This window comes from Rhineura floridana, chromosome 7 (genome assembly GCF_030035675.1).
Source record: "Rhineura floridana isolate rRhiFlo1 chromosome 7, rRhiFlo1.hap2, whole genome shotgun sequence".
Lineage (NCBI taxonomy): Eukaryota > Metazoa > Chordata > Lepidosauria > Squamata > Rhineuridae > Rhineura > Rhineura floridana.
The window spans coordinates 65620982-65646698 of NC_084486.1; the positions used below are offsets into that span (position 1 = coordinate 65620982).

The following is a 25717-nucleotide window of genomic DNA, read 5'->3' on the forward strand; positions in this document are numbered from 1 at the left end:
CTTCCAATTCTACTATTCTATCATTATATGATGACTTGAGAGTAAGCCTCATTGAACTTCTGAGTAAGGACACATAGGATCAGGGCTGGCCCCAGGCATGCTGGGGCCCTTGGACACCAGCCTGCCCTGGGCCCCTGCACTCCCCCTTCGTGATCTGTGGAAGCAACCACGGCCCGCTGGACAGGAGCTTCCGAGACGCCTGCCATCCCCCACTTCACCTACTTTTCTCTCCGCTGTTTTTTGCAGCTGCACGCACTGCGCGCACAGGTTTGCCATCAGTCAAGATGGCGGCTGAAGTTTCCCTAAGGGGCTGAAGCCTCTGCCGCCATCTTGGTTGATGGCAGCAATGTGCGTGTGTAGCACGCGTGCGTGCCATCAACCAGGATGGCAGCAGAGGCTTCAGCCCCTTAAGGAAACCTCAGCCACCATCTTGATTGATGGCAAACCGCAAAAAATAGCGGAGAGAAAGGTAGGTGAACTGGGGAGATGGCGGGCAGTTCGGAAGCTCCTGTCTGGCAAGCGGAGGGGCCCTGTAGCTCCAGGGGCCCTCGAGCCAGTGCCCCATCTGGCCGCCCTTTAGAACTGGCCCTGCATAGGATTGTACTGTTCGAGTTCAAGTTTTGTATACATACATTTTCTTCAAATGTGAGGTAGTAAGTCTCCTTGAAAAGGAAGGGTGGGCATAGCTTCTCTTTATGACATTTCGGCTATGACGCCCAGACTACTTGTTCCATCATTGAAGTTACTAAGTGGTTTGTGGATTGCAGGCTTAGTTTACTAACTAGTAGTCACACACACCATTAATAGGCTAAATCTGACATACATTCAACCAAGTCTACACTGTTTTAAAACTTTTAAAAGAAAAATGCCTTTAAAAATGGTTTGGGGATGGGTGGAAGCATGGACATGGGAAGATTTTAGATCAGTTTCCCTACCCCAACCTATAGTTCATGTTTAATTCCTTTTCACTCTGTTCATTGTAGGAACTCTGCAGCAACTGATCCTAAAACAAAAGCCTATTCTGCCATGGCTAGTTTGGTTCTTGGCATAGAATATTAAACAATAATGAAAAGCCAATAAAGGTCTTAGAGTTTGTGTCAGTCCCACTATGTACCTAAGCTATGATTTTTTGTTGTATGAACATATTTTCAGGTCTATTGTGATTAGAAACTAGTGACTTGGCTAAGCGGGCTGAGGCAGAGGTGATATTAACATATCCTTTGAGTTTAAAAATACTAATAATGATGCATTTCATTGTCAGCTAATTATATTTAAATAAACAGGCAGAAGACTATAGTCATGTCTGTCATCTAGTTTCATGATGATATTCAGTTTCACTGAGTGAACATGTGTAAAGTAATAGCTAGTAAGAGTTTAATTGTTTCTGAGTTTAGGGGAGCAGTTGCGCTACCTGGCCACCACCTGCCACCTAAGTGCAATCTTCTTTCCATATGGCAACATAGAAGAAGCCTTTGCAAGGCATTACCTAGATTGAATGTGGGTTGCTTTTCACTATGTGAAAGTACCCTGATTTGATTGTCTTGAGTTAAGAGCAGCATTGTACAGTTTTACTTTGTTTTTATTGGAACTGCATGTACAAACTATTGTGAAATTCACTTTTCTGAGTAAAATACTGTATTTTACAAACATGTTCACGGAGTGGAGGTTCTTACCTTCCATTAGCAAGGATCTATTTTGTAACTAGAATTTGACAGCAACCTGATCCTGTAACATAGGTCTGCAGCTGCCACATCCAATTTGGCCCTGCAGTGAAGTTAATAACAAGGCTTGTAGATTTGTGCATGTTGGGGTCAAGACCATTGTGATATAGTCCTGTGGATTCACCCCCTACTTCACTGTATTTTAGAACTGGGTACACTCTTTTGTTCCTTTTTGTTCTTTGGAATACTTAGATGGGTGTTGGTTGATTTCTGACCTCTAGGAAAAAGACAGCTACCATATACGGTATTATTTATTCATTTAGTAGATGCTGCTTTTTGACTAGAGTTCCCAAGAGGCTAACATTTATAAAACTCAACTAATACACCAAGAACCACATGCTCACAAAATAAAATAACCAGCCTCACAGAAGTGAGAGCTGGCATCAGATGTTCCTCCCCACAGGACAGGTGGTGTCCATTGGCCCTGTAGTGTGAGGGGACAGACTAACTGGAGTAGGCCCTGATGTTTTGCCCACCTCCCACACCCTCTTCTTCTTTCCCACAGGGCAGATGGTGTTAGTATAATCATACCTAGTGTCTGTATGGCACTTTTGAATGTTCAAGGTGATGTATGTGAGTAGCAGTGTAGCATTTAGAGGAGGTGTTGTCAACCTTTTGGGCCCAGTGAGAACATTTGGAATTCTGAGACAGTGCCATGGGCACCAGCTTCAAAATAGCTGCCATGCAGATATGGCACTGCACAACAAATGGCTGGCAAATTTAAAATGGCAGAAAAAGAGACAGGAACACAAAACGCTACCCTGCTACTTGCATACATCACCTTGAATATTCAAAAGTGCCAGTTTAATTGGTTGATCCTGCATTCTAGTATCATGAAAGAGAAAGAAAAAACAATTTCCTCTCTTCATTTTCTCTACACCGTGCATAGTATTATAGTTTTTCTTCTTCCTTGCCAAGACATATGGGCTGCGGTCAGGGCATATTTTAGTTGTAGCCCTGCCCATTTAAATAGGAAACCATGCCAGTGAGGCTAGTGCTGTGGCCCCATGTTGTGTCCAGGGCTTATACGTAGCTTATCCCCTCTCAGATTCTAGCACTATTCATGCTGCACTGAACTGTTATCTTGCTAGTTATATGATTGGGTCCTGAAACTTAGGAGCCATCTCCCAAATCAGAGCAGAATGTCTGGTGGTGGAGTTCATGCCCAGTGACTCCAAAGGGACCAATTTCTTCTTTCCGGTCATGAGTAGTGAGTTCTGGTTTTGAGTTACACTATTTTGAGTTATACTTCAACTAGTTTTATATGTTTGCTGCTGCACATTATCTTTTTCTTCTGAAAACTTTTCAACCATCACTGAGTCTAGAAAGTCTGTGTGACTGTAATGAATCTATTTATTTTAAATATCACAAGTAACAGAATAGTAGACTTCTTATTTTCATTGATGCATTTCCAGATTTAGGAGCTCTTCATACAGTGTTGGAAAATTTGCTCTTGGTTTTAGATATATCTGCTTCAGAGTACAAGTAGTGAAACAGCTTTATTCCCAGGCTCTTTTTCTCCCTCTGCACAAACAACAATCTCATATTTATCACACTTTCCTGCTTGTATATTATAATTAAAGTTCCCAGCGTATGGTTTTGGTAGTTTGTCAAAGAGTTCAAAAACAGCCAAATTCCTTTCCTTTGCATTGTTCTGCTACTGAAGTCTTTTTTGTATTTAGAAGGGGGAAAAAACTCATTGCCTTTTTGTAGGGCTGTCCTTGGCAGTGGAGGACTCTTATCGTCCAAGAGGATGTTTATGATGGGCTTGCTGAATATTCATCAGCACAGCTGGAAAAGTTGATAGTAGCACAGAAAATCCCACATATGGACCATGTGGTTTTGAAGCTTTTTAACACTAAAACCAGTATGAGTTGTGCACAGACATTTAACAGAGCATTTGTCCATGTCTGCTTTTGATTTTGATTTTGGATTTGATGTTGTTTGTTATTGCTGATGTTGGTTTTTATTGGTAATCGTTTTGAGATATTTTCATGGAAAGCAATTTATGCATTTAATAAATAACAATAAAATGCTGATAGTTTTATTTTAAACTATCAATATTTTAAACTATCAATATATGTTCTTGCATGGGGAAAACACCGGCTCGTTCACCCCTAGTTCCTGCCCTTCCCTTTTCTAGGGAATCCTTTGTTTCTCAAAGATACCACAAGGAAAAGTAAGTGTATGCACAATGACAAAGATTCTATGACTCTGAAGGTCTAACTCAGGTCTAGAATGCTGACCACAGGGCATCTTTCCCTGAGTAACATGAGTTTTAGCCCCAAGTAAAGGGGAAAATACCCACAGGTAGAAGAAAATGTCACAAGTAAACAACTAGGCAATTCTAATGATTTGTGGCACGTAATGCAGTGGTTTGGCCAAGATGTCCATTTGTGGAAGTCCTACCATTAGGTGGAATGAGCTGGCTACCTCAGGCTGATTTGGGGTGTTAAGAAAGATCAGCAAATAGTTACTTTAATTTCTTATTGCTTTGTTTTTACTCTTGGGGAGGGGTGGTGGGAGAGGCATGGGATTTTCTATCTCAGGTGCTAAAATTACTTTGTAGGCCTTGGGAACTATGCATCTTGCCTGAGTGCTGGGCAGGGGGAACCTCACATAGCACTTCAGATAGCAAAATATTTTGGCCAGCCCTGATATTCATGTAAAGAATTGTGTTCTTTTTCTTGTTGGTGCTCAAATTACTAACAGTAGACCTTTATGAGAATATGATGCATCTCATTTCTTTTTTAATTTTTTAATTTTATTGAAAATGTGTATATAAAACAAAATATTGGTATAGTTACTACGTGCATCTCATTTCTTAATAAAAGAATTTCCTTTCCTGCCTGCCCATCATATTCAGTGCAGTGACTTGGTCCCAGTCCACCTACCTGAGAAAATCTGTTGGTATTAAACTACAGTGGAGTGTTAAAAAACTCATTATGTTTATTTGTTTAAAAACTTTTATAGGCTGCCTTTAGGAGTCATGCTCACTCAAGGTGGCTTACAAAGTAATGCAAAAATACAAATGACAATAGTGATACAATAAAATATCACAATCTATTTTCTGATGTCACATCATGCTTCATACTTTTAAATTTTTGTAAGTTGCTTGGAGACTCCTTATGGGCCAATAAATAATAATAAAATAATAAAAATGAACAATATTCCACAGCCTTAAGAAAAATAAGCAATTAAAAAGAACATTCCAAGTCCATTTAAAAAAAAAATCAGTCGGTCATTCAGCCCTAAAGGAGCATAGTAGCAAAATTGGTGATCCCTCCTGAGTAGACCACTGAAATATGGGATGCTTTTTGTCTGAAGCTCTGAGTTATGGTCATTATAAAAAGCATAATACTTTAGTGTCGTGCCTCATTAGTCCTGCTATGATAATATTTGAAGGTTGAGAAGTTGCCTAGTATTATTGTTAGTTATTGGCTGCCTGCTCAAGCCCCATGCCAGACCAATAAATGTTTGAAATGGGGAGGCTATATGGTTTGGTAGGCATGGGAGTCCACAGCATGGGGTAGTCTCCTCTCCCTCAATGAACCCTAATTTCCAGATTCCCAGTTTTCATTTTCTTTTAAAAAAGAGTAAGTTTGTAAGATATGAGGCAAATGTACAAGTACTATTCTTCTCATTTCTTTGGTGAGAAACTAGCCTGCTCCCCTCTTCCATTGTTTTACTTTGCCCCACTCCTTAGAAAAATTCATGCGGATGCCCATGTTGGGAGGGCCACATAAATTATTTCTCATGTCAATGCCATTAGCCTTCAGAAAGGTATGCTGCTATTATGGATGCAAACTACATCACCCACTCATCCTGTGCAGCCTTCTCATTTCCCGTGGTATCAGTACAGAGTAGGGTCCAGCTATGCCTGAAAAAATACACAGGAATTGGCCATTAGTTGATCCAAGATGGAGAGAGATTAATTTGGAGCCTTGCAGTCCACTTTGCACAAGGATGAAAAGGAATACACCAGTGAAATGGGGAAGCATTTACCATATAAGAACTATGCTTTTTTAAAAAAATGTTTGTCTAATACTTGCAGCCTGTGTTTACAAAATGTGTTTTGCTAAATTCCATGGATGGATGATAAAGAAGCAGCTGTGAGCAGAGACCTGAGGGTCTGGTGGCATTTTTAAAAAATAGGTTGCCAGTGGCAGATTATTCCTGAGAATGGGATTTCAATGGAAGCCATTTTCTTTAATCTAAAGCACTCCAATGTAATGGTCTTTGAAGGCATGTTGCAGTAGCGTCCCTTTAAAAAATAATTTCTGTAGTATTTTTAGTATGACAAAAACTTTTCAGTCTGTGCCTCATTAAACAACCAGTCTAAAACAGCATCAGTTGCAGCATTTCAAAGAGTGTAGGTAATAGCTGTTGTTTGAGTTGTGGCACATTCTTAGACTGGTCCATGAGAATTTTGCAATAAAATGGCCCTGATTTTTTACTTCAGTTAATTTTTGAGACTTCATTAAAAGATAAAAGCAAGTTCTGCAACATCCTGCTGAATATTTCCTTGACCTTCAGTACCCATTTCTTACAACAAACATGTATTTTTTATTTTTTATTTCAATTTATATCCCACCCTTTCTACCAAAGGAGCCTAGAGCAGTATAGGTCTTGGCTATAACAACTGAAATATAAATTTATTTGTTTCTTAAAGAACTGCCTTTGAAAAAGAACACAATATTTTGATCAAGAAACCAAGCATGTGTCACTCTGCTTTGAAAGGGATAAAGAGATAAAATCTCTATCTTTGGCAGCTGGACCACTTTCCAATTGCTGTGTGGCTTTACTTCCACAGCAGAAAGAGAAGCATGCAGGCAGTTATATTTCTGGGGGAAGGACTTTGCTTCTTGTGAGCTTCTTCTACTGAGGGACAGTTCACATATTAAGCTTAGACAGTTCTTTGTAATAAGCTGCATGTGTCTAGCCTTGATCAGACATTTAAACTCATGGTTCTTCATCATGCGGGGGATGTGGAGACATGCTTGTTAGCATTACCTGCTTTGGGCCTAGCTCCACAGCCCTTCACACATTGCAGCATGAATGTCTGCTGAGGGGAGCCTACTGTACTAGTGTAGGTTCTCCAGGCGATCTAGAACTCTGATTATGTAGGATTCTAACTCATTAGGAGAGCCTACTCAAGTACTGCAAGTTCGCCGCTGCAGACTGTTGTGCCTCCCATCTCACCCATCACCAGCTTGTCTGTAGTAGATTAGGGGCACATTATTTATTTTTCCTTAAAAACACTTTTTATATAGCAATGCTGCTTTATTTTCTCAGCCCTTGCTATATTCACCAGGTTTATAGGCAAGCCTTGCACCCCGTGCCTCTTTGCATCCTTCCTTAAGATCACAACTATGAGCTTGCTTCCCTAAGCTGTTACTGTAACTGTGAGGGAATTTCACTGCCACTGTTTGATACTGTTTCATAACATCTTGTTTATTTTTACCAATCCTTATATGTATTACAGTAGCTGGTCAAATAAGCAGGTGTGTTTTGAACCACAGTGATTTTTTTAAACAACAGATTTGGATATGAACAAGAATACTTTGTGTTCAGGTTCTTCAGCATGTGGTTACAAATAAACATTCTTTACTTCTTAATGAAGTGCACTTGTTAAACTGCTCAGTTAACACCAGTAATAATGACCTGCCTAACTACCCATAGTACAACCACTCTTCCCACCCTCTCTCTTCAAAAATCAAGCCATATCTGCTTTAACTGCTAAATACTCAAATACAAAACTCTCAACCCCCATTTACTCTGCCAATCACAAACCAGCCTACACCAACATTCTATCTCACTCATTCCCCCTCCCAGCATCCACTACTTACCTTAATCATTCTAATATACAAACTCATCATATATAACATTATACAAATGCATACAATGTTTTAACCTACAATTTTGGAACATCACACCCAGACCCTCCCTAGCATGTGCGGGGCCCGGGCCAAAAGCATAGTTGGGTCCCCCCCCCACATTCTTTCTCTCTCTAAATATCCATTCCTCCCTGCAGCGGCGGAAGCTTTGTATTTCGGCTGCTAGGAGCTTGTGGCTGCAGCTCCCTTTTTTGCAGCCTTCATTGGAGGCAGCTTTGTATTTTTTGGCTGCGGCTCCCTTTATTGCAGCCTTTGTTGTAGACTTGCTTAGCGTTTCTTGCTGCTAGGTTTTCTCCTTCCTGGCTCGCTACCATGGCCATCAGAAGACCACCGCTGCACCTCTTCCTTCCGGCTCGTTTCTATGCTCCCCTCAACTCACTACTGCGGCCGTGAGGAGGACGCAGCTGCTGCTTTTATATGCAGATTGCCAAGCGCAGGGCCTCCCAAAAGTGCGGGGCCCAGGGCAACTCTCCCACTTCCTGGTGCCTAGGGGCGGCTCTGATCACACCAATGTTCAGCCCCAAGACATGGACGGGATGCAGGGACAGGCAGTGATGTGGGGCAGAAAAGTTTATGGGAAAAATTCCAGTGCCTTATTTTGCTGTGCAAAATTTCCCATTTCATAAGATCATTATTAGTAAATGGATGCTGAATGCAAATGAAATTTTAGGCAACCTGGGCAGCTTCAAGATATTGGCTTTGTATACTAAATACAAGTAATATAAACATGCTAAATTATATCACTCTTTAGGGCCTTAGAAAATTACTGCATGCAAACCATCCTAATTTTTCCAGTTCAAAATTTTCTGGAAAACCCACATCACTGGGAATGGGCTGTTAGGAATGCGAGAGAGAGGGTGGAGCCAGAGAGATGAGCCTTGAACATCTGAGTAGGACTTCTGATGTCTTGCTGAGAGAAGCTTCACCAAATATCAACATCTGATCAGAAATATGGAGAGCCAGGGGTATGGCCAATATTTACTTCTCACAGCACTTGGCAAGCTTACCAAAGTGTTATGCAGTACATATGAAAAATGAATAGGAACCAAGTGGTTTGTTCCAGTCCCCCCCCGCTTCTTTGTAATATTTCAATCAGCTCTGAATAATTAGATGCAAGTTTGACTGGAAAGACAACCTTTGCTTTGCTGCTTAAGAAGACATCTCACTTGCTCTAGTGTTAAACTTGGAACATGGGAAGTGTCCATCAGATAACAGGGCCTCTTTCTCGTAGGAGAGGGAGAACTGTACAGACTTCAATAGTTGCAGCCAGTCATGTGGTCTGATAGGCTGGAATACCCTACCTGGCTTTGCTGGGGTGGCGCACTGCACCTCCCTTCCTGCACCTACCAGGAAGCATGAGGCAATCAATCAAAATGCAGTTGTAAGTCAGTGCAGGACCTTATCTTTCATAGGTTTTGTGCTAAACCCCATGTAAGTGTAGTTAGTATTTATTAGCTTGGCTGAGAGCACAATGGAAGATGGGTTAATTCTGCAGAGGAATGTAGTTTCCATGTTGGCTAGAACTCTAAGTGCTTAAACTTGTAGGACGTTTCACATGAAAGAATTGGACAGGGGAATGCTGTAGTATCCCACCTGTTCTCTGTTTGCTTTTGGGCACACCGTCAAAAATTGTGCTGGGAGAGTTTGTAGGCAAACATTATAAAAAGTGACAGTATTTAAGTGCTGCTAGATTTGAATCTGGCAAAACAAAAGTCTTACCTGAAATAGCTCTTGATTTCCAAACTTTATTTACGTCATGAGAATTGTTGACATTTTATCATCGTCATGAGATTCTCAGTCATGGGGGTGGGGGTGGGAGATTCCTTCCATTTCTGATGTTTAAGCAGGAGTGCTGGTTTTTATGTAGTCTTAATGTACCACCCCCACCCAAGATGGAGATATCAGTCAGTGAGGAACCCCAATGATAGCAGAAGTACAAAAAAAAAATCTTTAGGGAAGAATAAGGACAGGGACCTCCAAAACAGCCCAATGAGTACTGAGCATGCTCAGTTGCTACAGAATACTCACTGAGTGTTGGAGTGAAAAAATGGAAATTGTGGTGAGAGGAGAAATGGTATAGAGTATCCTGGGAGAAGGTATTGCTGACTGACTGGAACAGTGAATGGGAGCACTCCAGAGCACAACTTTTTGTTGCAGGTCCCTCATTCATTTTGTTGTGGAATAGGATGAACAGTGCAAATTGTAAGGATTTTTCCATTTCTTTTTCTGATCCATTAGCAATTTATTTCCTAACAATGGGCAGATTTGACTTTTGATTTGTCTTGAAAGGATTCCGTGGACACTTATTAACAAATCAAAAACAAATAAAAAAGAGGGGGTTTTTGGCACTCAAGTACTGCCAGAATAATAGGTAGAGACATTCATGCCTTTTCGATTAAAAGTTCCCAGTTTCTTTAAACATGGTTTAGGAAGCTGGGAAGGAATGTTGGGCCTACGTATTTCTCTATCACTCCTCCCTTCACACACTGTCTTTGAGCTGTAATCCTGTTCTCTTTAAACTAATTTCCCATTTTGTCCAAACTGAGGAGCTCTGGTATAATGTTGGTTTACTGACCAGAAACTTAAACTGTGGTTTGATCCTGCTTAGTAAAGTAAGTAAGTAATTTATTGTTACAGCCCATTGGCCAAGCATAGATAAAAGCAGTACAAACATTAAAATCATATTAAGAAAATACATTGGTCAAGAATAACTTGTTAGTTCTTCAAATTCTAGATTGGGTTCAGTATCGGAATATACACTATTCTAAAATTTATTTAGAAGTATTATTATCAAGTCTGGGTATATTTTGTGAGTTTTTCATAATATTAGATCTAAGAAGTATAGCTGCTGCAGAGAATTTTGCTATTGAGAGTGATATTTTTGGAGAGTGATCTTCCAGAAGGTATTGATTCAAAGCTATCCATGGTTTATGTTCTATATTTGTGATTAAGGGTAAAATGAATTGTTGTCGAATAACGTTATAGAACGAACAGTAAAGCAAGACATGGATATTATTTTCAACCACTCCCTCTCCACATGGACAGTGACGATCTATGTAAGGGACCTTCGCATAGCGCCCTTCCAGGAGAGCCGAGGGAAGAACATTTAATCTTATCATGGTAAATGCCTTACGGTATTTGGGAATATTTAGATTGGACAGATATGGCATTGGAACAAAACATCTGGGGTTATATCTTTGATTTTTAACTAATAATAATTGATGTTGAAAATCGATATCTTTCAAACATTGGCGTATATTTCTTGAGGCATTTTCGAAACCAAGTTGTTGAACAGTATGGAATGAAAAGCCTAATTTTGAAAGTTTATCAGATATTAATTGCGCCCATGGCGAATGAAAGTTATCTATTAAAATATCAGGGGATAAACCTATTGGATTGAAAAATAATTTTAGCCATGTATTAATTCTATAAAACCAAATCTTAGATTCAATAGTTTGAACTCCTGCCTCAAGTCGAAGTATGCAGTTAGGTATGCATTTAGGTAGGGCCATTATTGTTCTTAAAAATATATTTTGGACTACCTCAAAGTCATTAAATTTTATGTTTACACTTGCTTGAGCGCCATATGTCATTTGAGGGATGATCTTAGTATTAAAGATTTTGAGGGCTGGGATAAAAGCTTGCCCTCCTTTAGTATAGTAGAATGTTAGAAGCGCTTTCATAGTTCGACGGGCATTGAGAGTCATTGATTTGCTATGTAGGTGATGCGAGCCAGAGGATTGAAATACTAGGCCAAGATATTTGTATGATTGAACTTGCTCAATCGGCTGACCTTCAATTTGCCATCTATGCTTTGATTTTTTCTTAGTAAAAGCTATGATTTTAGTTTTTTGGTAATTGATTGTAAGGTATTCAGCGGAGCAATATTTTACTAGATTCGCTAAGAGCCGTTTTAAATCTATTGGTGACCTAGATAATAGTGCCACGTCATCTGCATATAGTAGAGTGTTTCTTGGTTTGTTGGCTAACATTGAGGGGTGGGAAGAAACTGGGGCTAAATTTGAAACTATATCATTTATGTACAGATTAAAAAGCATTGGAGCTAGGACACAACCTTGCTTGACCCCTCTTGTTGTTGGAACAGTATTAGAAAGATGCTCCTTAGTACTACATCTGATCTGAAGAGAGGTGTTTTTATAAAGACCTTGAATCAATATAAGTAATCGTCTATCAATTCCCATACTATTAAGTTTACCCCATAAGCGAGGTCGTGATATAGAATCGAAAGCGGCCTTTAGATCAACAAATGCCGTGTAAAAGGCCCCTCCTTTTTTTCCAGCATATTTGGCTATTAAATGATGTAATACGAGGGAATGGTCAATTGTCGATCTTTTTGGTAGAAAACCCGCCTGTTCGATTGCTAGGATGTCGTTTTGCTCTATCCAGGTAATTAGTTTAGAGCGGAGATGCGCTGCATAGAGTTTACTTATTATATTGATGAGACTAATTGGTCTATAATTAGCCGGGTCATTAGACGGTCCTTTTTTATAAATTGGGACAATCGTAGTTGTACCCCAATCTTCAGGAATTCTAGTTGAAGAATCGATGTAGGTAAAAAGGGAGGCTAATACCGGTGCCCACCATTGCTTATTGGCTTTAAAAACCTCCAGAGGGACATTGTCTGGACCTGGGGCCTTATTAGGTTTGAGCTCGGTAATGAGTAAAGTAACCTCTTCGGTTGTTACTGGGGGCCAATCTTGTGTTTGAGAGGTAAGTAAGTATTGGTGAAAATTTAGATCAGTTTGATCTAAAAAAAGATCATAAAAATACTTTTCCCAGACACAAGGGGCAATAACAGAATTAATTTGAGTATAAGATTTTGGCCAGTGTTGGGCAATAAGGCGCCAAAAGATGGTTGAGTTATTTAGTTTAACTGCATTTATTATTTGTTGCCATATAAATGAGTTTTCATGGACTTTCTTTCTTTTAATTAGTTTTTTATATCCTTTTTTTGTGTTACAGTACACGTGAAGAGATTCTTTAGTCCCTAGTGCCCTATAGCTCCGATAAGTATTATTTAGTTGCTTTTTAAATTTGTAACGTTCTTTATCAAACCATGATTTGGATTTAGGATATCGGTGTTTAGGATAGTGTTGTGAATTTTTGCTAATAGTTAATTGTAACATTGTCATAAGTTCACGGAACTGCACAAGAGGGCTATTATCATTGGATGCCTGAATAATTTCCTCTTTGATTAGGAGAGTTTGAGGCAAAGTCAAGAAATTAAAAATCTCTTTTTCTAGCTTAGTAAAGTGACATTAAACCATACTTTTCTGTTTCAGTTGTAACAGGGGGCTATGCTTTAAAGTAGCCTTTTCCCACTTGGCGCTCTCCATATGTTTTGGACTGCATCTCCCAACAGCACTAGCCAGTATGGCCATGCTGCATAGGGTATATGGGAGTTGTAGTCCAAAACATCTGGAGAGCATCAGGTTGATGAAGGCTGCTTTAAAGGGTCCAGGATCTCAGTATGAAAGCCAGGGTGCACAGGAAAGGGAGAAGTGTGCAGATCCTGTGCTTGCTCCTGGCTTAATAAATTATGGTTTATTAAACTGGAATGTTTCATCAATCTGAGAACCAGTATGCTGTGATGGTTCGAGTGTATGACCTGGAAGACCAGTGTTCGAATGCTGGCACAGCCATGAAGCACACTGGGTGACCATGGGCCAGTCACTATCTCTCAGCCTAACCTACCTCACAGGGTTGTTGTCAGGATAAATGGAGAGGAGAGAACCATGAATACCACTTTGATCTCTTTGGAAGAAAGGTGGTATATAAATGTAATAATAATTTTTAAAATCCTGCTGTGTTGTGGGTGCATTATTTGTATTCCTACATTTAGATGGTAAAGCCCCTCAGTGGGTTGTTTAGACACCCCACAAAATAGGTATCTTAATAAAGTGATCTATGTACATTTGGCCTTTTGAAAAAATAAAATCAGTTTTAAAGACTCCTGTAAAATGCCGGCCCCAACTAAACTCAGTAAAACAAATTTACTACATCAGATAGAATGAGTTGCAGTGGTTATGCAGAACAGCGCCAACCATTTTATAAAGTAAACTAGTCTTACTTATTCTGAAGTGTCAGCAAAGCCAAAATCAGTCACTGACTCTATGACACTTTTGATACATTTCTTGGATTTAACCTTTAAAATATAAAATACATATGCAGAAAACAGCCTATTCTCCATCTGGAGAATCCTTTCTTCTCCTCCAAAACCCCTCTGTGAGTGCAAAATATAACATCTGTATAATGGATTGATGGAATCCATAATTACCCCAGCAAGTTTGTAAAAAAAAAAGTGTAAAATTGTTTTAGAGTTCATTGAAGACTTTGTTGCCAAAGAAATTTGATCTGTTGAAAGTTCTGAGGTCCAGTTGTAAAATCCAAACATGGAGAATGTTAATATTTGTATATAAATATTGTTTAGACTTCAGTTGGAGTACTTAGGATAGCAGTCACACAATCTTATTATGTGAAAATGAAGAACTGCTTTTTCTTGATAGTGCAACTTGGAGAAAAGGTTATGAGAGGAACAGTTGTACTGTGGAAAAATAAGCAGTGGTTCTGTAGTGCTAATTTATGGAAGGATTAGTCAATGTCCTCATGTGGGCTTGTAAATTGCATATACTTACTTCTCTAAATGGTTATAAATTATGAACACTGATTTAAGAAATGAATGTCTCTTAATTAAATGTATTCATACTTGTTATTTATCTGGCCTTCTGTCTAGGACAGAGATGGGAACCTGTGGTCCTCCATCCAGTCCAAGTCCTATCATTCCTGCCCATTGGCCATGCTGTCTGGGACTGATCGGAATTAGAGTCCAACAACATCTGAAGGACCACAGGTTCCCCTGTCTCTCTTGTAAAACTAGAACTGGTAACTTGACTGTTCTTATGGCCTTCTCCTTGCATGTACTCAGCAGCATGAGATGCTACTTTTTAGCAGAGTGTTTAAAAACTAATTTATTGCGAGTTGAGCTTACGTAAACCCTGAGTTTACTTCATCAGATGCACTTATCAAGTTACTAGGGTTCTTATGTGTAGCATATAGTCAAGCTACACCCTTCCTTTTCTGAGCACCCTTTCTCTTCTCCGTAGTTGTGGTTTCCTTACTACAGCTACCCCATGTATTCAGTTTCCTGTCTCATTTGCTCCCCCCCCGCTGCCCTATAAGCTGGCAAGAGCAGCAACACATCCTGGATAGAATCTGCTTCACCAGTGTTGCTTGTCTTTTTCAGTGTTATGGGGAAAAAAATCACACTGTTTTTGAAGAGGGCCTTCACTGACAATTGTTGGAAATTTTCTCCTCCCACCCTTTGTCCCTTCCCCTCTTCTGTGTACACTTATCTTCCACTTTTGCAGAGCCGCCAACCAAATATCAAATCTCTCAGCCTGATGTATACTCTGTACTTCCGGGAGACTCTCTGATGTTGCCCTGTCAACTGAAAGATGCCATCAAGATCAGTTGGACTAAAGATGGGGTCCATCTGGTACCCAACAATCGAACAATCATGACTGGGGAATACTTGCGGATTAAAGATACTTCACCTAGAGATTCAGGCCTTTATGCTTGCACTGCTGTTAGGGCTGTAGACAGTGATACCCTCTACTTCATTATAAATATTACAGGTGAGTTTGCTTTTTTAACGTGTGCAGCTGTAGCCTAAATTATATATGTATGTAAAGCCATGTACTGTTCAAGCATAAAAGAGACATTCTGGTTTAAAGCTTAAATATGCTTTAATTTACCAGCCTGCTCATGCTCTTAGATCCTTTCCCTTGTTGGATATGCAGCTAAAGAGAGGGCATTTTCAACTGTGGTACCCTGACTGCGGAATACCCCTTCTCAGGAGGCTTATCTGGCTCCAATGTTGCTTCCTCTTAGGTGCCAGGCTAAAAAGCTTTTTAATTCCTTTAGGATTTTATAGAGTACTTTTTAATACACTTTTAAATACAGTTGACTACTCAGTTGTATTTGTAGTTTTTAACATTAATTAAACCATCTTGGAGTCAGTTTTGATGAAGGGTGGTCAAAAATGTTTTAAATGAATATATATCTCTTTGGACTGAATCCTAATGTCAATTTAAGAAGTCTTTACTGATACTATATATTGTTACTCTTCTATCCTTGTGCATACATCCACAAACCATATATAGCAGGGCTGGGGAACCTTTTCAGCTTGTGGGCCAAATTTTCTTCTGGGAACTTTCTGAGGACCACATGCCAATGGTGGGCAGGGCTAGAGGCAGCAGTAGGCAGAGCAGCACATGTGAATTTTACTTTTAAACAGGAGGCTAGTTTCTACATACACTTATACACCCCTCTCTATCCTCCATCCAGACAAGTTAGAGAGGCATTATCAAAGCTGAAGAAAACATTTCATCCAGGCAAAAACACATGGGAGAGTGAAGCAGAACCAATATGGGATGTGGCCTGGGGAGAGTTCTGAGGGCCAGACAGAGAGGCCTGGAGGGCCACATTCAGCACCTGGACCTGAGGTTCCCCACCACTGATGTAGTACAAAATCTGAATTATTTACATAGTTTAAGATATGTAAAATAATTAATTTGGTTCATATGAAAACAATAATGCTTATGGACATACTTAGATATATGCTTGGGACTGGGACAGAGTATCGATAATTAAGAGACTTTGGTAATTGATGCTGAGATAATACTGGGTTCTGCAGTATAGTTGTGTGTGTGTATATAGATAGATTGATAGATAGATCACCCATCAATTGACATTGTTCTCTCAGTCTTCTGCTTGATCAGTTATACCAAAGCTCCATTTTTATATATTTAAATCTTCAGAGACACATACCCCCTAAACCATGTGTGCTTTTTCAGAAACAAGTGAATAATCTTGTTGTTCTTTGTTTTGTTTTGAGAGAGAAAAAAATACCAGTGGATTTTTCAAATGAGAAACTTTGGACTATGGGCCAATCCAACAAAGCTATATGTACATGCAAGGAAGAACACTGCACACAGCTGGAGACTCCTTAGCAGCAGAAACTTCAAAGATGTCTCCAGCTGTGTACTCAGTTTTTTTCTACACAAACATATAGTTTTGTTGGATCATGGCCTATTTTTTATATATACATATACATACTAGGAGAACATTCCACCATACAGTCTGTGATGCTGCTTCAAAATGTGTTCCAGATGTACCTTTAAAAAAATCCTGAGCACAGAAATTAGGTGTTTGCTTACAAATGTGTAGCAGGTGAACAATTTCAAATTTTTGAACTTCAGATGTTCTTTCATCTGGAGATGATGAAGATGACAACGATGGCTCTGAGGATTTTGTGAACGACAACAACCAAATCAGTAAGTAACTCTGACTGCTGACGGTGCCTGGCAGAATCTGTGTGGAGAGATTTTCTCCACCTAATCTTTTCCTCTCTCTTCAAGTACTTTATTTCTTGGCTGTTAAATGCATGAGCATTATCCATTAGCAGCAGATTTCCACTGGCTTGTTTCCTCTCTGTTTTTGTGTGTTTCTAGCTTTTAAAACGCAGAAATAAACTATTTATTATTGCCTGCTTATTCTTTCTGTCTTAGTTGAACGTTAACTTTTTAGCAGTTCTCCTTTTTTAATTCAAAGTTTAACTCAATTTGCTGTGCATTGACATCTTCTCTTTCTTCATTTCTGGATTGGATTTGTAATTTCCTGTAATGGCAATTTGTAAGTGATTGTTATAAAATTGGGTTAAATTTAATTAATTGTTTAGAAACAAAAATCTATGAATGAGAATGTAGTGACCTTTTGCCACATCAGTTTTCCTAATGATTGTATGGTCTAGTCCCAAAGAATATACTTTGCCTGGCTAGCTGTCTTGGCAGACACTCACATGCTGTTTACATGCACCCAAGTCAGAAGAATTTGAAACCAAATATTTCCTCTAGAGTCCTATACCTCAATATGCAGTTTATATTAGGCCTACCAAACATCTGAAACTGGTCCTGTGAGGCCAAGTCTACAGACAGCACAATGACGTGAGAATATCCGTAAAGAAAGGGCTGCAACTAAGTGGTGGAGCACATGCTTTGAATGTACATGTACAATGTTCTCGGTTCAATCCCCAGCATCTTCTGCCTGAACCTCGGGAGAACTGCTGCTAGTCAGTATCAATAGTACTGATTTAGATGTTGCTGCAACTTGTTTTGCCCACTATGGTATAAAATACTCTGATTTGAAGATTAATGTTCAGAAGTCCAGTTCAAATCCTCAGCAACCTCCAGGGGATTCTGTATCAAATCTCTGAACCAAGATATTTTGCTGCATGATGAAAAGGATGAATAACTATAGGCCGGTAGCAAATGTTCCATTCCTGGGCAAGGTCCTTGAATGAGTGGCTGCGGGCCAGCTCCAGACACTCTTGGATGAGACTGATTATCTGGATCCATTTCAGTCGGGTTTCAGGCCTGGTTTTGGCATGGAAACAGCCTTGGTCGCCCTGTATGATGACCTTTGTCAGGAGAGAGACAGGGGGAGTGTGAGTCTGTTGATTCTCCTTGATCTCTTAGTGGCTTTCGATGCCGACCATGGTATCCTCCTGGGGAGACTGGCTGAGTTGGGAGTGGGAAGTACTGCATTGGGGTGGTTCCGCTCCTACTTGGCAGCTTGCCTCCAGAAGGTGGTGCTTGGGGAACATTACTCGGCACCCTGGACTCTCCAGTATGGGGTCCACAGGGGTCAGTTCTGTCCCCCATGCTGTTCAACATCTACATGAAACCGTTGGGTGCGGTCATCTGGAGCTTTGGAGTGCATTGCCATCAGTATGCTGATGACACGCAGCTCTATTTCTCCTTTTCATCTTCTTCAGGTGAGGCTGTCAATGTGTTGAACCGGTGCCTGGCTGCGACAAGGGACTGGATGAGGGCTAATAAACTGAGGCTCAATCCAGACAAGACTGAGATGCTGCTAGTGGGTGGTCCTGGATGGGGTTGCACTGCCCCTGAAGGAGCAGGTTCGTAGCTTGGGGGTTCTCCTACAACCATCTCTGTCACTTGAGGCTCAGGTAGCCTCGGTGGCACAGAGTGCCTTCTACCAATTCGGTTGGTGGCCCAACTACATCCCTATCTGGACAGGGATAACCTTGCTTCAGTTGTCCATGCTCTGATAACCTCCAAATTAGATTATTGCAATGCACTCTACGTGGGGCTGCCTTTGAAGACTGTTCGGAAACTGCAGCTTGTGCAAAATGCAGCAGCCAGATTGGTAACAGGGACCAGACGGTCCGAACGTATAAAACCAATTCTGGCCCACTTGCATTGGCTGCCTGTATGCTTCCAGGCTCGATTCAAGGTGCTGGTTTTAACCTATAAAGCCTTACACAGCTTGGGACCACAATACCTGATGGAACACCTCTCCCGATACGAACCCACCCGTACACTACACGCAACATCTAGGGCTCTCCTCCAGGTGCCTACTGCGAGGGAAGCTGTGAGGCTGGCAACAAAGGAGAGGGCCTTCTCAGTGGTGGCCCCCAAATTATGGAATGATATCCCTGACGAGGTGCTCCTGGCAGCAACACTGTTATCTTTTTGGCACCAGGTCAGGACTTTCCTCTTCTCCCAGGCATTTTAGCATGTGTTTTAAATTGTTTTAAATTTTTAAATTGTGTTTTAAATTGTTTTTAAAAGATGTGTTTTTAAATTTGTATATTTGTTTTGATGTTGTTAGTTACTGTATACCGCCCAGAGAGCTTCGGCTATGGGGCGGTATATAAGTACAATCAATCAATCAATCAATCAATCAATCAATCAATCAATCAATCAATCAATCAATCAATCAATCAATCCACTTCCCCCTACAAACACATTCATCCATTAATTCCATGTACCAGATACAGCCGGGCTGACAGTTGAATCTTATTTCAACCCTGGCATTCTCCACTGCATTTGACGGCAGTAGGTTATCTTACGAGGTGCAGAGCAGGTTGCGTGTGACACATACAGCCCTCTCCTCCAACACCTTACCATTTCTTTCTTTCCCAACATCTGCTAGTTGAAGTACTTGCCTCACTCTGCCTAGTGGTAGGGCTTGCCCTGAATGGGTAGGGTATGAAACATCTGTCTAGGTTGATCCTTTTAAAGGTTCTCTTTAAGATATCAGAGTCCCATTGAGAAAGATGACTACTAGAGAAGAGTGTTGAAGAGTGTTGAAAATGTTGCGTGGAAAGAGAAGTGTGTGTAAAGAACCTTAGTTATTGCAAGAGACTGAAGAAGCCTTAATTTGGAGACAATTTATTTCCAATAAGCTGTAGTGTTCAATTATACAAGGTACCCTGTGAACATTTAGAACAGCAGTTGCTTACCTGCGACCCTCCAGATGTTGTTGGATTACATCTCCGGGTATCCCTGACCATTTGCAACGCTGTCTGGTGACAATGGGAGTTGGAGTTCAGCAACATCTGTAAGGCCACAAGTTCTCCATCCCTGATTTAGAAACTTTCATGTCTATGCTGAATTATAATCAGTTTTCTGGGAGGAGTAAGAATAATTCCTGGTAGTGCTAGTCTGGACTTTTGTGATTTTTAGGTAAACTTATTTTACTTGCAAATTCGAGTCGTGTTTATTAATGGGAGTAGGGTTGTTTATAGCTTTAGGAGCATGCCCAGTTACATGTGTGAGCTTTTTTATATGTTTAGGTGACAATTCTTGTAATGATTAGTGATTCAGGAATGTTACAATTATAATTTGAAAAGGAAAGGCTTTGCACCTTGTTGCTTTGAAGAGACTCTGTGTATGTGTGTGAATGTGCACATGCCAGAGGAATCTATATAAGACTTTGCTGGATAAATGTTTATATTTTACATGTATGTGTGTAGGTCATTTTCATGCATCATTTTACAAAATGTTTATTTCTACTGCAGCGTTATGTGATGGATACATACACATATTAATATATAAAAAACGTTAACATGTTTATTGCATAAACAAGTTGTTATCTCATATGTGGGCAGACATTCAAACTATGAGAAAACAATAGGTTAGATTAATCCAAGCAGTATCCTGAATGTGCTTTTTATTACTTCCATCTATTGTTGAAGTGCTTATTTTAACTATGAGGTGCAAATGTAACAGCAGCACGAAATAAAGATCTCTGGCCATAAAAGTGGATTCAGTGGGAACCCGTCTTTGTCCTTTGTATTTCCCTCAAATTTGATTTTGAAGGCCAACATCCGTATGTTAAATGCTTTGGCTATGAGCCAGAAGCCAACTCTTGGCCATCCTCAGTCTCTCCGCTGGATTACAGATGCTTGTTCCCAACTCCAGCTGTAAAGGTGGGCATTGAAGAGCTCATAACTCTGCTTTATCCATGGAGGCTTTTCCTGCTTTTGGTGCAAATTATATAAATACCATCTGCTAAAATGGCTATAGCCATTTTTTCCTTCATTTTGTGCTGTATTGATTGTGGTCTGTCTTTGCTTAGGGGGAAATGAAAGCGATTAAACCATTTAAATATTTTCAGAATAGTTCAAAAGGATTGACTTAAATGTTTTTGAAAAGGTTCAACAAAAATTGGGGTGACTGGTCAAAGTTCATGATCTGATGCACTAGGAAGCACACAATTAGGACTTTCTCCTTCTGGCTGTAGTATTATTTTTTCTTCCTAATTATTTTATTTTTTAATTTACATTTTCCCATCTTTCTCTAAAACACAGACCCAAAGTAAGTTGCAAATTTATAAAACTAAATCAAATCCAAATAAAACTACCTCAAAATGCTATAAAAACAATACCATTTAGAAAATGTGCATCAGGCTATACCAAATGCTTGCCAGAAGAGGTAAATCTTCATAGGCTGTAAACTTGGCAAAGAGCAGCAGGGCTGAACAGAATGGCAGAGCCACCACTGGGATCTGAAGGCTGTTGTTGACATCAACTAGACGACTGGATGGGAAAGCTATGACAGCTTCAGGCTAGTGCAGCAGAGAGACCCAGATTTAAGCCTCTTGATAATAACTAGATTGCCTTAGCATCTAGTGGATTCATGGCCTGACCAGCTCCACTCATTTTTCCTGTGAAACACCCTGTTTTTTTTGGGAGCGGTGGGTTCCAATACCTATATCTGATGATAGCTTCTGTCCACCTGCACTATTGGCGGCTGCAATGGGGAAGTCAAAGGGGACTTCTCTGGCAGAGGCCTGCCACCAACAGAGCCCAGTGGACAAAAATTTCTTCCACATCCTAACCCTCTCCAGTATGACAGACCAGGGGTTGGGATCGCTCAGACAATCATTTAGAAGGAGGTCGTCTCTGCCAGTGGAATAGATCTCAGAAGATGTAAGACTGCATGGCCCTTCATTGCTGATAGCATATAGAGAATAATAAATAAATAAATAGAGCCAAGATTGGTTTAACTTTATTAATTTGCAGCCCAATACCAATAAAACTATGATAACATATAAAAACAACACAGCCTCTAAACAACATATACAGTGTTAAGATTGTATCAGCAGGTGGTCATATTATAGATGAGGGGGGCTCTATCTAAGAGACAGTGATTTTGCCTGAGGCCACCTAATTTTTACAGTGGTGGGAAATGTCTAGAAATCAAGGTGGCAGAATAGTGGAAAGGCCCAGTACCTAGGAATTGGATAGCAAGAACCATATATTACTCTTGCCAAAATATTTACAGTTGATGTATAGTTCACAACACTGAAAGAATCATCACAACTGCTGGGTTCTTGTGATTATAGCAGCACAGGCAGACTCCTGTTCACTTAACACCAATCTTGTTCATGTACAACTTGGATTAACTTTATCAGGAATTTGGGATTTGTTTCAGCAGGGTTATTTGTTTGATCAAAAGAAACTGCTTTGAGGAACATGCTAGTGCTAGAGTAAAAAATGTACTCATTATGTATTGGTACTGAATAACATTCTTGTTAGATGAACCCCTTTTTTGTTGTGATCATCAAGTTAACTGCTTTATTTCCAGATTCCTCTGTAGCATTGTTGCAATTTTGTACATAACAAATCATTTTAATGATGCTTTCTCCTATGTACCTTTTGTAATAATTAAAATTTTGCTGCTTGTGCCATTTAATTTTAAATATTTATAACTTTCCTCTTATAATGCTTGCAACTGCATGTTCAATTATCCATTGATTTTCTATTTAATTCACTAATAGGCAAAAAACTTGCAGTTTAAAAACTTACCTGTAGCCCACAAATATTTCTATCCAACTTTAAAAAGCAGGGAAATTGGGCAGCTATAGTGAATGCACCAGGGGAGCAGGAGCCTGACTTCCTCTCTAAGATATTGTACTGCCCTACAAATTCGTCAGAATGCAAACACAATTTGGGTTGGTCTTTCACAGTCCAATCTTCTTCCTGTGGATTACAGTCATGCTTAGGATAGGTGAAACTGACCACAGGGGATGGGGAGGGGAGGAGGAAGAAGGAAGAGGGGAGGGGAGGAGGAAGGGAGAGGACAGGAAGGAGGTCTGATCATTTGCATGCTTATTGATTTCAATGGGATTTGCTCCTATGTAATCATGGTTAGGATAGGTAAAACTGACCATGGGGGAGGAGGAGAGGGAGGGGGAAGGGGAAGGAGCGGATTGGAGGGGGGGAAAGTAAGGGGAAGGGGATGGCAGGTTCGATCATTTGCATGCTTATAGAGTTCAATGGTATTTACTCCCATGCAATCATGCTTTAGGTAAAACTGACCATGGGAAGGAGGAAGGGGAGGGAGAGGGGGGAGGAGGAAGGGGAAGGAGGGGATTGGAAGGGGATGGGGATGGGGAGGGAGGGGCAAGGTAAGGGGCAAGAGGGAGGGGATAGGAGGGAGGAGAAGGGTGGGTGGGTGGGTTTGATCATTTCAATACTTCTTGAGTTCAGTGGGATTTATTTCTGTGCAATCATTGAAAATGGAAGTGGACTGCCTTCAAGTCGATCCCGACTTACATCAACCCTATGAATAGGGTTTTCATGGTAAACGGCATTCAGATGTGGTTTTACCATTGCCTTCCTCTGATGCTGAGAGGCAGTGACTGGCCCAAAGTCACCCAATGAGCATCATGGCTGTGTGGGGATTCAAACCTTGGTCTCCCAGGTTGTAGTCCAACACTGACATGGGGAAGAGGAGGAGGGGGAGGGGATTGGGTGGGTGGGCACTGGGCAAAGGGGAAGCCCCTTTCCTTTCCAAAAGGAAAACATTGTGAACAGTATCATTGCTTTTCAGCTTTACCCCCACCTTTTTATTCTACAGCAGGCACATGTAGCCTCCCACCCAAATTTAAACTAAAGCTGTTACTGGCCACACCCACACCAGGCCTTTATTTCACTTTGGACAGTCATGGCTTCTCTCAAAGAATCCTGGGAAGTGTAATTAGTGAAGGGTGCTGAGACTTGCTAGGAGACGGCCTGCTCCCCTCACAGAGCTTCAATCAAAGTGCCTGACTGTTAAACCAGTCTGGCCACTGGTGCTGTCAGTGGAATAGGAGTCTTCTCTCAGCACCGTTCACAAACCACACTTCCCAGGATTCATTGAGGGAAGCTGTGACTGTCTCAAGTGAAATCAAAGTATGGTGTGGGTGTGGCCCCCTGATTAGGCAAGCCCAGCAGCTGTGAGTCTGGCTTTTAGAACACTGACAGTTGGTTCTTACTGAGCATGCCTGATACTATCAGTGAGTTCAAGCCAAAATTTCTTAAATTAATTAAAAATCAGCCAGGCATTTTTTTAACTTTTAAACTGCAGAAGATGAAGGTCAGAGTATGGGGCAAGGTCAGTAATAAGATTACAGGTACTCTGTGAACATGGCTGATTATAATTAATTTCAACAGATTATGAGAACTCGGACAGAAAAAAGTCCAAAAGGGATCTGGCTTTTTTTCTTTTTCTTTTTAGACTTTGACCTCTTGATTCTCTCTGACTGTTTTGTGTATCGCCATGAAAATTGAGAGTGATGTTAAGCAAGCGTTTCTGAGTTCAGGACTATACGTTTTGTAAGGTTTTGTTTTGAAATGAGTTTATGGGAAGCATCAGAGTGGCATGGGGCGTTATTTTCAATTTAATATTGTGGAATGTGAAAAATCCACACTGGCTATAGTATACAGCCACTCTTGCGGCTGTATAATTAGTTTGTAAGGTTTCAGGCTGAAACACAGTAGTCACGTATCAGTTTTAGAATAATTTGAATGCTTAAATTTGAATGCTTTCTTTGGATGAGGAGGCTTGTTAAATATTCTGTTGCTGTATTCTTCTGCTGAGGTATTTTTTTTGGGGGGGGAAGTGAAGTGGAGGAAGTGTGTATTCATTTCAAGACCTGCCATAAATGTTTGACAAACAGAAGAGGTTTTTTTTGTTATGGAACAGTGGGCTAGTAATAAAAGAAATGAATCTGGGCAGAGAGTAGAACAGTTATGTTTCTGGACCCCTCTGGTCCTAAAAATGTCCGTAGTACATTGATTTATTCCAGGAAGGATCTGTTATAAAATAATTAAATGACCCTACCGTTAAATAGATTTTTGCCCTTAATGTTTAAGCAGGTAAATGAAAGAACTGAATTAAACATGGTCATGATATAACTGTGCAGTTAATCAAATTTCAATTATCTGCAGGAAACGGCTTAGATTAGTACAGTAGCAGCAGTCTTGGAAAGATTCTGAAGACCTCTTGTGGTAATTTCAATTGAGCCAATACAGCTCTTATGCTTTCAGTTGTGCTTTCAATTTTATTAGTAGTGGTCGTGTTTTTTTTGGAAAAGTGGAATTAGTTATGATACCCCTTTAAAAATATTTATTTACCTTTGCAGTTGTAGACTTTCGAAGTTATTGGCCAAAATGTTCCTGAAATACAGAGGTGCCATGGTGTTCATGCATTGTATTGTGGATCCGCTAAATGGAATAAGGCTAGTGGTTGTGAGAAAGAGAGGACCTTTTCAGTGGTGGTGCCCCAGTTGTAGAATGCCCTTCCTAGAGAGGGTTGCCTGGTTTCCACATTGTGATCTTTTTGGTGCCAAGTGAAGAGTCCCCCCTGTGATGCGTCCTTCCCTGGCTCTCCCTGTCAGGTTCCTACCTGCTCGTGGTTACTGCCTGTCTCTAGGCACCACCAG

The 25717-nt window shown here is 40.4% G+C and overlaps 1 protein-coding gene across 10 annotated transcripts in view; it reads left to right on the top strand.

Moving 5' to 3' along the window:
* Positions 1-25717, top strand: part of FGFR2 (fibroblast growth factor receptor 2) — a 198703-nt gene that overhangs the window by 63430 nt on the left and 109556 nt on the right. For 6 of the 10 annotated variants that reach the window (XM_061635811.1, XM_061635808.1, XM_061635813.1 and 3 more), the window contains exons 3-4: positions 15007-15273; positions 16900-16974. The exons of the other annotated variants lie outside the window; for them this stretch is intronic. In XM_061635811.1, coding sequence (XP_061491795.1) covers positions 15007-15273; positions 16900-16974 — 342 coding nt within the window. The remainder of the gene's footprint in view (positions 1-15006; positions 15274-16899; positions 16975-25717) is intronic. 10 annotated transcript variants of the gene reach the window in all.